General features: G+C 34.1%; 1 protein-coding gene across 1 annotated transcript; it reads right to left on the bottom strand.

The window, feature by feature from the left end:
• Positions 1 to 11,685: 11,685 nt before the first annotated feature.
• LOC132144741 (src-like-adapter) lies at positions 11,686 to 15,453 on the bottom strand. Its single transcript, XM_059555313.1, has 8 exons — positions 15,109 to 15,453; positions 14,423 to 14,521; positions 14,224 to 14,317; positions 13,961 to 14,047; positions 13,064 to 13,167; positions 12,803 to 12,934; positions 12,594 to 12,723; positions 11,686 to 12,505 (listed from the first exon to the last, which is right to left on the bottom strand). The coding sequence occupies exons 2-8, from the start codon at positions 14,487 to 14,489 to the stop codon at positions 12,301 to 12,303; spliced, it is 819 nt and encodes a 272-aa protein (XP_059411296.1). The 5' UTR covers positions 14,490 to 14,521; positions 15,109 to 15,453; the 3' UTR covers positions 11,686 to 12,300.
• Positions 15,454 to 17,636: the final 2,183 nt, after the last annotated feature.

The raw sequence follows: 17,636 nt of genomic DNA, 5'->3' as shown, positions 1-17,636 counted from the left end.
CAAAGTGAGCACATTCATCACCCTGGAAACATGGATCTGCATTCTAGCAGAGCGCCAGATCCAAAGTGAATCTCTAAGCCATTCTTAGTCAAACTGATTACAATACCCGTCATTTGTGGGTCATTGCTAGTAGACAATCTGATATTCACAAACTTAAGTGAATGGAAATTACTTACTGCACTAGAGAAAATTCAACCCAGTGGGTGTTTTGACTAATGTTGGATAATACAAATGTCTTAAGTCCTTTTCACTCTGGAGGATGAGTGAATCGCCTCCTCAGCAGTGTCAGCATAAAGCCCTCTGAAGTTTATTTAACCCTCAGGCAGCAGAAAAAAAGCTTGCTACCAGTAAGCTCTTGTTTTGTTACACATTTCTAATGAGACATATTCATCAATGAAAAGCCACACTTACAGACTTAAGCCCACATTAGTACCAACTGCATTTACACTGCAAATTTGTTAGCATCTTTGCATCTAAATATGACAAAACCCCCCTATGGTGGTTTAAAATTTATTCTTAAATTATTAATTGTGACCCTGGAGCACAAAACCAGTATAAAGTGAATATGAGTGAATATATTAAATGATGTATACATCATATGAAAGCTGAATAAATAAGCTTTCCGTTTGTTAGAACAGGACAATATATAGCCACGATATAACTATTTGAAAATCTGGAATCTGAGGGTGCAAAAAAAATCAAAATACTGAGAAAATTGCCTTTAAAATAGTCCAAATGAATTTTGTAGCAGTGCATATTACTAATCAAAAAAGTCAAAAAGTTTTTCTATATTTGCAGTAGGAAATGTAATATCTTCATGGAACATGATCTTTACTTAATATCTTAATGATTTTTGACATAAAAGAAAAATCTATAATTTTGACCCATACAGTGTTTGTTTGGCAGCGACTTAAGACTGGTTTTGTGGTCCAGCGTCACATTTGATAAAAACAATTTTTTCTCTTAATTCAAAACACTCCTATTAGGAGTGATATAGATTTATATAAAAACAACACAGGCCTATGGTATGACCTCATTTAGATGGTGAAGTTACATTTACCATCATTCAGTGAATTTCCATGAGCAAAATCCAGTAATTTCAATAGAAATACATACGGTTGGAATTTCACGTGAGGGCGAAAATATTCAAAATGCTGATTTGGCAATGGTTCAAGTTCGTAACACAGATTAATTTGTCATATTGACCAAAAGAAAGCTGCTTGGTTTGAAAGTGACTTGTAAGCTGTGCTTCACATACTCCTACACTATTGACAATATACTTTTTTGCCCTCAAATTTAGCGAAGATTTGACCAATCAGGTTTTGCCTTCATTGTACCAAATGTCCCCATAGGGATAGTAGCATCTAAAGTTACCTACATTGTGCAAATGAATGGCTTAATAAACATACTAAATCATTTATGGCAATCATCCTCTAGAGGGAGAAGACACATCATTAGCTCAGTATACAAAACATTTCTTGGACATTTGTTTTGGTCCCCATGAGGTAACAAGCTTTTTTGAGAATGTAAAAGTGCAGACAATTCCTGTGAGGGGTAGGTTTAAGTGTAGGGTGATAGAAAATACAGCTTGAACAGTATAAAAACATTACACCTATGGAATGTTCGTATAAAGTGTGGAAACCCAATGTGTGTGTGTGCACGAAAACATGTGTGAGTGTGTATTTCCATGTATGTATGGAGTTTGACCTCACATACTTGCTCACCCATCTACTGGGCCATAAAGATAATTACAAAACTGTCTCTAAAGCAGGAGAAATAATTTGGCTTTGCTACAAAGGAGAAAAATGAGGGAAAGGTAACTGATTTCTATTCGTATGACAGAATAATCATGCAGAATGATAATTTTAAGTCCAGAATATTGTGAAACACAGAGAACATTTATATTCTATTCCATTGTAAATTCCATTGTGAAATGCTTCACACCAGGTTGCGCAAGCTTGTATTTCAGTCATTTCTGGAAGAAATATGATGAACTGAAGATAACCTTTTGACCCCCAGAGGTTAAATTTATTTTAGCCTTTTGCACTTTGAAACATAACTAACAAGAACACATACTAAATACATACATCTTAAAATGCATAACATTTATTCACATTAATACTAATAACGAAAATGTAAATAATTAATACAATTTAATATTGTTCATACTGTATTACTATTAAAATTATTTATTTATTTTCTTAGTTCTTAGATCTAGCCCTCTATCCTTTTAGCTTTAGAAGATCTTTGAAAGTTCTTTATCTGTTGCCAATTTTCCTTTTCGGTTTTAATCATTTATAAATCTCTTCGTTCTCACAGGGATTATACGATTGTTCTTCATAATCCTTTTTGAATGAAACAAATTCTCTGCGAGTTCCTCATTTCGGAATCCAAGAAATGTTTGTGACACAAAGCGGAGAGTGGTTTACACTTATTTCGTTTGATAATAAAGGGTCAGAGCACTAATATTTCAGGACTCCAGATCAGTTGTCGCCTTGCCTGCTGTCAAAGTCTCAAATGTCTCAAAGCTTCAGAAGCAACCATAGATTATCGTTCATGATTTTGTCAAACAGTCAGCGGGAAACTATTTCTGACAAAACTGTCACACAGCCTCTGCAATCGATGCCTGGAAGCCCTTTTTGGATGAGCCCATGTCTGACAGAAGAGCTCAGTTCAGACAGTAAGTGATATGCGTGGTGATAGTGCTTTACATCTAGACAGTAAATTAAAGTGCAATCAAATTATTAAATTTTACACATCTAAGGCAGTTTATAAGGTTCTGCATAAACAGAGTAATTTATTATAGCACCTTGTAAGATATAAATTAATGTTACTTTGTAAAATAGGATGTGACAGGTTAATTGCTCAAGTGTAGGATCTTCATAACCAGTGATAGCTCAGTGATAATCTTCTTTCCTTTCAAGTGCTTAACGCACGTCTGCACCAAAGAGAATTTCAAGACTGACAGATAGGCTACTAGCATGAAATGAAGGATTCAAATCACAACAGGCTTTGGAACATAAAGCTTTAGTGTCTTGTGTGTTTTTTATTTTGGTATTTGCTTTATTGTTTAAAGAGTCATTTCTATACTGTGGGTTAGGTAATATGACAGAATGTTAAACCAGGTTATGAAAACACATGCATCACATCAAATGCCGCCAGGCTATGATACCTTCTCCTTGTTGTTATTCCTTCAGTGCACTGGATGATATTGACAATATAATAATTGCAGTGGTATTTCTGACATTATTGTACTTGTGTACAATCACAGAATCACTGATCACTGCTTAGTTAATTATATATCTAGCGCCATCTACTGGTGATGTGTAAATGACTCTTGCTCCTGAAATCATTTTAAGGAATGTTCCATCAGAAAATGAAAATTGTGCTAAAAATTTATTCACCCTCAGGACACCCAAGATGTAGTTGAGTGCATCCGAACAAGATTTGCAGAAATGTAGCATTACGTTACTGGCTCACCAATGGTTCCTCTACAGTGAATGGGTGCTGTCAGAATGAAAGTCCAAACAGCTGATAAATACATCACAATGATCCACAAACATTTCACATGACTCATGTGTGCTGCGTGTTAAACAAAACTATCTCATTAAGACATTTTAACTTCAAACTGTTGCTTCCAGTTAAAAAGCTAAAATGCTTAACCTCTGTTCCAATCGATTTTTTTTCTTTGGTTCTTTTCATAAGAACATAAATCAGAAAATAATTTATAGAATAAGGAGTTACTGTACAGTTGGTGACTAGGTTAGTACTTTTATAATTTTACATTTAGTCATTTAGCAGACGCTTTTATCCAAAGCAACTTCCAAAGTAATTAAAACATTGATTTTATCTAAATAAATAAATTAGCTAAATAAATGTATTTAATTATAAATAACTAAATACATTTATCTAAACAAACAAATTATCTAAATAAATACATTTAATAAATTAATTTATAAAAAATATCTATAATGTGCTCAATTGCTAAATTGACTAGTAGTGCCACATGGTGTCACTGCTTTCCTGTTTTGAGTCACGGTTAGAAATCAAGGTTGAGTTGATGACTGTTTTGTGGCAGCAAAGAGTATAGAAGCCCAAGAGGTGAAACTCAATAGAACGCTCCATAGCAACAGTTGCCCCCATGACGTGACGGCTCGGCCGCCAATATGGACTGAAAACTGAAGGAAAACGCCGAGAAATAATGGGAGTCAATGGCACTGAAAAACTTAACATAACAAAAACTAAACAGAACTTTTTCTGGCCGTCATATCTAAATATGAAAACAATTTAAAATACATTAATGAGGATGACCGACCTTAAATGACGTTAAATGACAGAAAATATACGTCTATGTGTTGGTTATGCATGGCCTAATTACCCTTAGTAAAATAGTATTTTGGGACAAAATATTACTATGGAAGTACTATAAGACTACTATAGAAATACTATAGCGGCTCTAGGATATTATAGAGGTATTACAGTACATAACATACTTCTGTGATGTTCTGTAATACCTCTATAATATTTTAAAGCTGCTATAGTATTTCTATAGTAGTCTTATCGTACTTATGTAATATGTCCCAGATTACTATAGTCCTAGTATTCCTATAAGATTACTATAATATTTTGATTCCTATATAATATAAGATTCCTATAACACTTTTTTGTATGTCCCCCACCGAATCGGCTTCATTAGCCTACCACTTACGGTTTGCAAAGATACTATTATAAAATTATTGCAAACCTTTAATCTATCAATATTTATGTTCTATTATGCATTTTCCTTGTTATATGAATAACAGAAATTCATGAAATAATATATGCAGACACACATTAATAAGATTTATTCAAATGTTGATTTTGACATTAGTGAACATCACCATCACCATATATAGCTATGATTTGGAAAAATAAATAAATAAATAAATAAAATTATAAATGAGCATTTCTAAAGACAGTTCACCTTTAACAAGAATATCACAAAAATATTAACAACTTGTTTTTCTACATCTTCAGTGAAAGTGCACACAAAATGTGCAAGCACAAAAACAATCTGTGAATGTCCTATTACAGGCGGAAAGGTACAAAAAAAAGATGTGCAATCTAGCAAGTGCACACATGAACTATAAACAGTACTAAAATTGAAGTGGTGCCATAAGATCTCAGTAATTAATCAGACACCACCATCTATTGTGTGTGCATTTCTGTATGAGAAGTTTGTTTGTATTTTTTTCTTTTTGTGAGAGAAGAGGCATTGACATAGAATGGAAGCATTAGTCAAAAAAGTGTATAATCTAACAAATGCACACATGAACAAAAAAGAACTCTGACCATCTTTCGGAAACTAGTGTAGGCTACTAATAGCCAGCTACTTGCTAGTCAGCTACTAGCCAGTTCAAGTTTTGTATAGATTTCTAAAAACGAACAGCAAAACCTCTACACTCAAACTGGCGCTAACGATTTCAGCAGCTTACAGTTTATAATGGCGGCCGCGCCTCCGCAGCGCCATCTACAGACTGTTGCCCATAACACAACAGAGTTTCGCCTCTTGGGCTTCTATACTCTTTGGTGACAGTGTTTCTGTACATAAATATACACACAAAAAGTGTTTGAAAAATAAGTTTAAAATCACATACACTCACAAGACTCGGTTCTTATCAGTCACCAAATAATAGCTGTGGAGTAGGTTGCCTGATGTTGAGGTCACATGACCAGGCATATACTCCTGACTTTAACTCACCTGTGGACACCTTCGCTTGTGGAATAAATTAATCACGTTAGACTAATTATGTAGGGCAGTAGTGATTTCTAAATTTTGTAACAGAAAACGTTTGCTTTTGTGTAATACTGTACCAACGCCACCAGCCTGGTCTCGTTATAGACTATGTTTGAGGATATCTCTGGTCAACGAGACAATTTAAAAACATAATTAGGCTACTGAGTGCACATTTAAAAAGCTATATATTTATATTTTTTAAGTTTATAAATCCTTATATTTTTTCCTCAATAACCCTCTGTACACACAAGTTATAACTAACGACAAAAAAACTTGTCTTAGATTTGAAGATCCACAACTGTGGCTTAGCATGTATAGCATGCTTTCACTTTCACTTTCATGATGCTGCTGTGTTAATACCCTGCTGTATTTACCGTTTTTTAATAATCCGTGTTGCTGAAAACAGGTATAATTTATTTTCTCTACTGATGAATTCAATTTATCAGCTAAATTGCAAGCTTCATTACAGGTCATGCAACTAATTTGATTTGCAGTCCATTCTCCAGAAAAAAATAGTTTAGTAGACCAATGTTGAAACATCCTTCCCGACTAATATTTTACTCGTGCTTGGTTTATTTTTTATTGTATAGATGTGCAGTTCTATGTTTTGCAAACAGGATTCTGGCATTTTGATAAAGTAGCAGATCTCAAAAGGAAATGGCTGTTTGTGGAAAGCATCAGAGATGGAAAATTCTTCAGAATCCATTTATCTTGTGTAAAAATAGAGCCAGTCCAATGTCTTGTCTGCATGCTTCCGGTTATCTGACAGCATTGCTAGTTGGGAATTAAGTAATATAAAGGTTTATGTGGAAACTTGTCTCTGAAACCTCCAAAGTATAGTTTTACATGGCTCGCTGCCTTAAGGTTATTTCATAACAGCATTTTCATCTGTGCTTTCTTTGAAGACGACAGGACTTTCTTTCTCTTTTTTCAGTGTAATTGGAGAATATTCTGAAATGTGGCCATGTCGACCTTCATGGAGGTAAATCAGCACTCTTATCACAGCAGGTCATTGATTATTTACAATCTGCTTTTTCCAGACTCTTGCATTAACATGAATCATGGCACATCTGTTAGTTTTATAACTTGTTCTTCTATCATAACTACTGACCGAATACCAAAAGAATTCATCATAGACTGTTATGTCACCAGCGGCAAACAAAATGTTCATATTTATACCAAACAACCTAGACTGAGCCAAATGCATACATATACAGAAAGTGGACACCACGTCCATCTAACCTCGCATCTATAAAAAAACATGCACAGCAAGAGCACATCTACAACGTGATTCATAATTAGACAGACAATTAAAGACCTTTTCTTGCCCTAAAGTTTCAGATGCCACCAAGTTTCTGTTCTTTAAAAGATCATATGTCAAGAAAGTTGACTCTAAAATGTTGTTGTATACTGATCACCATATTACCATCTAATTATTCACTATGGTGTACTGTAAATTAAGCATATTAACTACAGGCCAAATTTTATTCAGACACCTTCAACATTTCTTAAATTATTTTACAGTTTATTTGCTATAGTTTAGGAAATGGTTATAAAATATAACAGGAACTTAGAGTTAAACTGTGTCAGAACAAATTCATCTTGATAATGTCAGATAACTTTAATAGAAAGATATGATTACAATCAACTTAAAATTATTCAGCTGTTAAATTTAAGTACATGATTAGATAATACCAATTTAGTTCGACCACTTACCGAGCAATGCTTAATTTTGTTCAGTCTGAGGTGTAAAAAGCTTGCATTAGCAAATAAAGAAAAAACACTGAAGCAAAACATGGTCAGGTCAAAGTGTCTGAATACTTCTTGATTTCAAATTGTGCTGGTAATTCATTATATGAAGAATTTTGGGGTATAATATGTCACAGTTCACTTCTGCACTAGTAACAAATGTCAAACATTATATCTGGTATCTGAATAATTTATGGTTTGACTGTAGCTCTCAAATCTATAATGAAAATGCCAGTTCCATATTAAGCATCACTTAAAAATGCTGTAATATTGTTGATTCACAACACCAAAAGTGATATTGAGTATGTATATATATATATGAACACATATCTAAATGTCCTTTTCTAAGTTTAATAAAATATCTGCTTTGGAAAAAAAATGTCTCTGAGTGGGTGCTGCAGTATACATTTATTATTTTTATGTTCCTTATACATAGAAGGTTCCACAGTTTAGCAAATGAGTTCATTATGTGAAGAACATACCTCGACCAATAAAGATGCCTGACCGAGAGGAAGAATACAAATAGTCTGTAAGCATATTCACGCACTTCTGCAAGTGATACAATAAGTGCTGGCAGTACAGCAATGCACCCGTTTTTGTTTCAGGCTTATTTATGATTTGTCGGAACACATCTGGAACACATCTGCTTCCTCAAATGGGAGGAAAAGTGTTTTAATGTGTCTTTCCAATGCATACTCCTTGATACATACTCTCTTTGCTCTGTACAGGAACAGTCATAACTCTCACACATATGAATGACAGAATATTTAATCTTCAAAGTTCACATTGCTCCGTCTGAACCCTTGAAAGCCCTCCATCTACACAGAAAGCCTTGCAGAAATTCATTCAAATTAAAAACATATCTTGTTATTTATGCCAGAAAAAGGAGTGCAAACAGCCCTGCTAGAATTGTCTTTTTTTTTCTATCCAAAAGTATCAACAAAGCAACATTTATGTAATGTTCAACACTCTTAAAGTTAACAGCCTCACATTATGTGAATATAACCTGCAAGCAATTTGAGTATAATGGAAATTTCAGGACAGTTAGTACATGCTACATCTGAGATTAATTGGAAAATATATGTAAGCATTTTGCAGCTTTTATGGGCATCCATTATTCGTTCATTTCAAAACATGATTTTCATGATCTGTCATTCGGAGACATGAGATGTCACTCATCTGCTATCATGCTTTTTAAATAGCATTGCATGAGAGAAATATATTTGTGGCTTTTCAAATAAAAGGGTGTCAGAGCTAACACTTGATAGCTACTTGACCAAGACTGCAGTCTGAGTACAACTCTTTCCATTTCATTTACAGAAAACATGACAAAGTAAACGGAAGCAGTATATAAATTGGGCAACGCACAAAGCTGCATGTAAATATAATTTCCAGTCTTCACACCCAAACGCTCAAGCTTTTAAACAAACAGTTGTTCTCCTAATTTGTCAAATCTTTGTTGTGACCATACACAGCCTGTTTAATAAATTTACTTTGCAAAGTTTTAAGATATCGTAACATAAAACACAGATTGGCGTCCTCCCATCAAGAAAAGCATTTCCAAACACCTTTAAAGGGGAATCAAACCTGTTTAATTTTCCATAGTATGCCAGGGTCCATCCTAAGGTTTAGACAGCTGGGCTGGAGGCTAAATTACATCAAACATATTATGTTCAGTGACACAAAGTTCAACACTGGCTCTATTCTTATTCACAGTCAAAGGAAGAGCAGACGTGTATGTTTTTATAATCAAAGGCTTAAACCGCCACATACTGCTTTTGGTGTTTACTTGATCCTGGGGCCTGTTAGATCATTACACAGATGTAGAGATGTTACCACAGCAGAAAAGAAGAGGTCTTTATCTTCATCTACCACATCCATCCCATCTGAAGGAATGGGGGTCCAGCTCTAGGTACCAACTGTTTATGAACAAAGTCCAGGAGCAGCTCTACCAATCTTAAAACTGCCGTAATGATAGTATCTAACAGCATTAGTTGTTGTTTCAGAGGCCTAAATGTGAGATAACAGGATTTTCTTTTCTTTTTTTCTTGCTATAGGAAATATCTGTCTCAGACATGCATCCTTCTGGCTATGTTTTCATTGGCAATCATATGAGTTTTATGGTTTCAGATTTACCTTTGATCCACACCTTTGATCTCCTCCCACCTATGGCATGGTATGTTCAACACATGCTATAGGCATTTTGACCTCTTTATATTATCAGCCTGCAGATTTTGAGTTGATTCTTTTGAATGGTTATAGTTTGGGGCTGGCATTTTAGACGATCAGTTGAGATCACTCACTGATAAATTGACAAAAGTAAATTACAAGCTCCATTAAAGCGGCAGCAGGAGAGGGCCTGTAATACATTTACATCAAACCAACCATGTGTGCACTACCATATGTGAGCGCCATATGCTTTTATAAAACCTGTCACAAAACAGAGAAAACGCTTACTCATACTTGAGCCAATCAAGTGCAATCTGATAAAGCTGCAAGCATGAGGCTATTTTTAGTTGCATGTGGCCGTCTTCAACTAGTTTAGCTGACCACGTGAGAGGTAGTTGTGATCTTTCCATAAAACAATTTGAGTTGTACAACAAGGCTATAGTGTTGGCTTTTGTGTAGAAGGTTAAGTCTGCTTATTTTGTGGGAAAGCAAGCAAAACCACTTGTTTGTATCACGGAATCAGGCAGATTCAGACACATAAACATGCGAAATGCTCATTTAGATCATCACAATCTATCAGTGTGAATCCAACCATTCTCTCTTTCGGCCAACTGACTGAAACGTCCTGTGAATGCTGTAAACAAACACAACAATATAATGTGAACCATTTTTTGTACACACTACATTATTTAGTTCTTTATTTAAAAATACAATAGTTACTATTTTGTCATTATTAATCATGTATAATGTAATAATATTGTTGTACATCTAAATTAAATGTTTGATACATAATAACATTTTCAGAATTTTGGGGGGAAATTTTCTTGGCTGATATTAAAATCATGTCACAGTTACTGTAAAATGTGCCTCCTATATTTGCTGAATATTTAATGTTACTGCATTTATGTGTGAATTGAAATGTCATTACATTTATTGCAACAATAAACAGCACCAGTAGATGATGAAAGTTTAGTGTATTCATTAGTCTTTAATCTAATGTCTCTGTTTCAGCTCTGTTTACAGCTTGCTTGTGTTGCATGAGCTAAATGTTTGATAGGAATAAATATGTCTCTAATTAACACTCCATATGGTTACCATTAAGATTTCACTGCCTAATGCACTGTATGAACACAACATGAGCCAAACAATGCCATGATATTGAGAACTTGTTTGTGTGGCTGTTTGGATACAGAGGCTCAGTGTGCTTCTGCAATGCAGTTCAGATGTAAAATATTAAACAGTTACAATTTCCAAAGGTTTCATGTGCAGAAGAACTATAAACAAAATAACACACTGCAAAAGGAAAGATTAAAATATAAGACAAAGTGTCCCATCTCTCATTCCTTTAATGTGCCCACTACTAGTTTAAAGAAAGAAAACAGTTGCTCTTTGATAAAGACATATGTACAATAAATTATAAGTGCTTATGAATTTCCACACACTCACAAATATTCATAAAACCGTAAGTCAAGTATTGTTATTAAACTTGCTCCTGTAACATTCTATTGCTGCATTATTTTTAACATTGTGGCTTCAGTGTTTTTAAAGAAGGAATTGTGTGCTTCACAAGTTTAAAAGTAAAAAAAAAAAAAAAAAGCATCTTTGGTTTTTGGGTATGTAAAGTAAATCAGGAAAAAAGTAGTGTTAACATTTTTCTTGATTTCCTTTAATAGTGAAGATTAATAGTGAAACATACTGAAATGACATATGTGTGAATCTCACAAAATCCGAAAAGGAACATGTCTGGGTCATATTTCACCCTAAAATTAAAAGTACATTTTATTTGCCTTTTATATATATTCTATATATTTAAATTTTAAATGTTTATATATTTAATTGTTGTATTTGTTTTATTGCCTTTTATATACTGTTTTAATTAATTATAATAATTATATATATATGTATATATACACACACATTACTAAGAATCTAATAACACAAACTCACCACTGAGAATAATTGGAATTTAAAAATAAATATACTCAAAATTAAAACATTCAAACACATTACAGTAAATGTAAACAACCATCATTAAAATAATCACTTTTTTCTATTTGATTTTAGGGTGAAATTTATGGAAGCCAGTTTCCACTACAGAATTAAAACAAAAACAAAAAATAAAATAAAAAAATAAAGGTAATAGTTTTTTTTTTAACTCACAATTTTGACTGACCAACAAACTGATCTGACTGAGAATTCAGAGTTATGAGACATAAACTCATAATTTTTTGACATTTTTTAGAATTGATAAATGTTAACTCTTAAATATCTATATATCTAATATTAATTCGCAATTGCAGAAAAAAAAAATCTGAACTGGAAGATAAAAATTTGCAATTACTGTTTTCATTTTTATTCCATGGCACAAACAACAACAACAACAAAAAGATTATGAGATGTTAACCCAGATTTTGGAGAAAAAACTCAAAGTTGCTAAATGTAAACGTAGCATTGTGAGATGTAAATTTAGAAGTGGCAGAAACGGCTTCCATATAAAAGTGACCTGGACATGTATGTGAGAGATTCACTTAACCCAGTGCAAAAATATTACCGTCCATAGCAATGTGCTAGTTTAAAGTTAAAAGATTCTAGTCTACATTCATGAGCTAATAGTCCTCATCTTCATTTATATTACTGTGGTCAGGCATCACGTAGACAGACTTGCTCTTCTTTTTGCGACCTTTGGTGTTGTCTAGCTCAGGTACTGATGTTAAAGACATATAGGCGGCTATGCTGCTCCTCACACCATAGCTCATCATGTTATCTTTGCTGTCCGCATTGTCCAGCTCGCTTGGGCTCATCAGCTGTGACCTATTCATGTGGAGACATACAAGTCATTCTATACAAGCTCAGCAAATGGAGGAAATGCTTAGCAGGATCTAAAAATACAGAGACGTACTTATTCACTTTCTTCCAATCCAAGTTACGGCGCATTACCACAGGAGGCGCATCCAGGGTTGTGCTCTGGGCAGGGTTGGATAGAGCCAGACATGGAGCGCTGAGAACACAACATATACCATCCGATGAGTCTGAGGGAAAACCAAAACACATTAGCATGAGTCATTCCACATTCCAAGCAGAACATCCGAGTTTGTCTTTAGCTCTCACCAGAGTAGTGATTGACCATGTCCTCCAGACACTGAAAGGTAAGCCGTGGGGAGATGTAGTACCAGCTATTAGTCAGACGGAATATTTTATAGTGCTTTACGGTCCTGTGTCTCACAGAGAGAGAATATACACCTGCAGGGAACAGCAGTTATGACTGCATTGTCTTTTTCACTTGCACTGACACTTATTGCCGTAATGTGTGTGAATGGAAAACTTTGTGGTTATTATGCAACAGCAGAAGATGCACTTCCAGGTACTTACCTCTTTCTCTCGGACTTTCTCTAATAAGGAATGATCCAACACTGTTACCAGGCAATGACAAAAGCTCTTCTGACTTCTGTCTGCTTATCCCCTCAAACAGCCATCTTTAGAAACATAACATAGTAAAGAGGAAATCATGTAAGCAACCGAAAATAATGACTTCAAAATTCAGTATAAATGACAAAATCTTATATAAATAACAAAGTTCTCCATAATTAAATGTTTACTGGTGTTTCCCACAATATGGTTTATAAACTGTAGGCAATAAAATCAAAAGATGTTCACTGATATTCAAAAGTTTTGGGGGGGTAACTTTTTTTCAGTCATTATTAGTGTTCAGCAAGGACACATTTAGCAATAATTACAGTAAAGACATTAATGATATTAAAATGTTTCAAATAAATGCTGTAAATTAATGCTCTTTTTTTAATTTTCTATTAATCAAAGAATCCTGAAAAAAGTTGCTGTTTTTTTGAACAAAAGCAGCACTGCTATATTCAACAATGGTGATAATAAAACATATTTCTTGAGCAGCAAATTGGTATTTTAAAATTATCTCTGAAGGATCATGTGACAATGAGGATTAATTTAATTAACAGAATATTATTTAAAATTGAAATTATATTTCACAACATTACTGTTTTACTTTATTTTGATCAAATAAATGCAACCTCGCTGTGCAAAAGAGATTTATTTTGGAGAAAAAGAAAAACCTTACTAACCCCAAACTTCTGAAAGGTAGTGTAAATAACAAAAGAAATTACAGAAAATTGTCTCTAGCGACATTTATCATTCGGTACTTATTGTATTATGTCTAGATGTTATTTTGAATTTGGGAATATATTTCTAGGATCATCATGAAACATTCATCAGTGAGGATAATTAATCTAATATTACCCATGATAAACCTTTGCCACATAATTACTTGGAATGTAATTCTCAGTTCCGGTTTGAAGAGAACGGACTTTCCACCAGCAACCATCTCTGTAAAGCATTGACGATTAAATAAATAGTCAATTTATGGGTCACATGCATATACATATATTAATTAAAATAAAAATGAAATATGCATTTCTTAAACTGCTGATGCATTATATATTAGCAGGTATTTATTGTTGTATGGCATCAAAAACATTGTATTTAACCAAAAGTACACTTACTCAGAAAGACCTTTGAGTTTGTCCCCTATCCTAAAGATTGGTTCACTAATGTCTCGACATGGGTAATCAGAGAGCACCACAAGACTGTCACAGTCTGTAAATGTACATTAACAAACAGTATAATTGATGTCAAAGACTCATGTCAATACACATTTAAGCAAAAGACTTCCCATACAACAGTTGATAAACCATAGCTTACCTTTAAACATGGTATCAGAGCTGTTTGGCTCTGGTTTTGTCTTTTCCTGCTTCATCACATTGCCCATGATTATGTTTAGGGGCCACAGCTGTACAGAAGCTGGAATGTTAAAGGAACATTTCAGTATGAGTTTTGCATCTGATAGTCCAACAGTTAATGCAACAGCTGTTTTAATTTTGCAACTTCCTCTCAGCTAATATGTTATCTCTACCAAAAAATAGAACAGGGAAGCTGCGGAGAGCCCAAGTCTACCACTATTTTCCACTTAACTTCTTCCTGACAATGTCAATATTTAACTCGCATTTCTACAGTGCAAAAAAAAAGTACATGCGCCATTGAACTGTTTTATTTTTTTTTTCTGATATTTTTCTGGTTATTTATTTATACATTTTTAAACATTTGCTAGATGTTTAAAACACATGGGAAAATGCATTTTCATGTCACAGGCCATTAACCAACCTCAACATGACTTCTACATTTTGACAAATGCATAGAAGTGTTATGTATGTGCACTTAATGTAATATTTTGGAAACATGATAAATCAAACTATAGATAGAGGGAGATTACTGGCAGCGGAACACCGTGTGAATGTCAAAACTCCATTTTATTTCCCACTCAACACTAAAAAATAATATTTCCACACTCCACTCAGAAATATGCTAGGTACATAAATCAGTTTTCTTACCTTTCACTTGAGCAGTTAAATATCCATGTTTCTCCCGGAGGGCAAAGCTTCAGTTCTGGCTGGCTGGTCACAATAAAGTTGAAGCAGGTGGTTCAGAGTAAAGAAATACTGCCCTGGTCTCAGACCAAAGGCCAGCAGTAAGAGCAGTTGTGTTGTGAGTGGCCTGCACTGCTCTGCGGGCTTATCTAAACTGAGCGCTGGTCTACTGAAAACAGCACACAGCCACATACTTCCTCTGCTAAAATGAGGAAGAGCTCCCTAACCTTGTTTTCCTTCATCCCCTCAATGTGCACCAGCAAAAATGATTAGTTATCCTTAATGCAAATAAAAATACAGTAAAGCTAACCATATTTTAATGCAAATAAGTACAGTTTGCAATGCTTGCGTTGATGTTTACTCTCAGCATCACAGTGCTCAAATGGGTGTTGTGCAACTTCCTGTGTATGGCATTAGTGGGTGAATGTCTGGGTGTGAGTTTCTGTCTCAGAAGCCTATAGCTAAACATTAAAATGGCTTAAATTATTCAAAATGTAGTGCTAAGCATTAGCCTTTTAGCTTTAGCCTTAGTGTTTTTATTAGCTTTATTTAGTTTTTCATATGACCCTGCAGATCCACCTTATGATTTACAATAAAAAGTGGCGTCACAACTGAGAATTTAGCATTTATTCTCCAAATGAGACTCAATTTTTGTACATTTTTAGACATCAGTTGGAAAAAAGGAAGTGTGTCTAATCATGCAAGAGTGTTTATGCAATCCACATGCTTCTTATACATGTGAAAAGTTAACACTATACAACCATCCCAAACCTTATGCCTCTGGAGACCTGCAATATACAATAAACTCCATTTATCGTTAAGTTTTACAGCTGATGATGCAAAGTGCAAACACTTAAAGGTGTAGTTCATTTTGCTACACTGAAATCACCACCATATCAACCAGTTGTATTCTTTGGACTGCAAAACTAAAAGATACATGACAGATGACTCAAAAGTATTTCAGCTTTCTTAATGTCCCTTATTGTGCAGTGCTATAAATATTCAACTAGCTACTGGTCATGTCTAAGTACCTCATTTTCACTGGTTCAGAGATTTGAACTTCTCTTATTTTTTATAGTTTCATAACTTTGTTATTAGCAGAAACACATGTAGTTAAATAGATATAGTTAAATACGTTAATAGTTTTTATGGGTTTAAACACACTTTTAACCAGTTTTTCAAGAAGTGGATGCCTAATGATGCAACATTTGTATTTGTTGTCACTCTGGTTGCCATCACCTTCCAGTCACCATGTTTCCTGTCCATTTTCACAGTTTCAAACCAGTCGCATGATTCATTACCGCTGAAGCAGTCATCAAGGTTTAAAATTAAGCATAACAGATCAGGTCATCAGAACATATATATATATGTGGGAAAATATATGATACATTAATTATCTTGAGTATGCTTGACTGATCTGGTTCAGACTAACATGTCTTTACAACCAGAATGCACCAAGTATGGATAAATTATGTAAATCATAGTATCTGGCCGACATATTCAGTGTTGGTAATTCAAAAAGTATTCACAATTAATTGTGCAATTTTTTTTAATAAGTATTGTTAATTATTATAAGTATATAATATTAGCATGTCATACACCACAAACACACCGCCAAAATAATACTTTTAGACTATAGTAGTGAAATACATTTTTCCCTTATACATTTCTGCTGATAACTCATTATGGAAAGCTGACTTTATGTCGTTGGAGTTTTGAACAGATTAAAGTGCAGTTGTGTCTCTTTTCTAATGCTCTTTTAAAACATCATAATTGAATGAGAAGAAACAGAAGAGGATTACATTTTAATGTCCTTTTTCATTGAAAAATATGTGCATTTTTTACTTTTTGACAGGGAATTGGAATCAAAAATGGTCTGAGTGATCTCAGTCTGGGAAAGCTACCAGTGCTGTTCTGCTGATCAACTGCATATTATCCGCTCACTTCTCACCCATCTTAACTTGATTGATTGCCAAAAGCTACAAACCAGCTGATGCCATTACCGCAGATATAACTCTCTAATTACATGATACATTTTGTGAGATCTCAATCTTTTTTTTTTTATTTAAACACAACGAATGTTTACTGACTTAGGCTCGTTCTCATTATTAAGAAGCACTAGGACTTGTAATTAACTTCAGATCTACCAAGTAAACCTGTGGTGTCTACCATATTACTTTCTATTTGTTTTAGATTAATACAAATTCTTCTGCACACAATTAAAATGGCCTTTATCTATGTTTTCAACCCTGTTTTGAACCGCAACGGTTCGGTTGGCAGCATTCACACTTATTCAAATGAACCCCACTAGCAGAGCAATCACACCAGAGTTTGTTTTAATCAAACCAAACCTGACAAGTGTGAACATGCCATTAAAGTATAATTTTCATTAGCGACACTAGTTCCACTGTTTTTGGAACAGTTTCAAAATAAATAGCTTTCACTTTGTTTTGATGGTCCCTTTAACACATTCTGTTGACTATAAGTAGCAC

Source organism: Carassius carassius, chromosome 8, assembly GCF_963082965.1.
Source record: "Carassius carassius chromosome 8, fCarCar2.1, whole genome shotgun sequence".
Lineage (NCBI taxonomy): Eukaryota > Metazoa > Chordata > Actinopteri > Cypriniformes > Cyprinidae > Carassius > Carassius carassius.
This window is presented reverse-complemented; position numbering and strand designations above follow the sequence as displayed.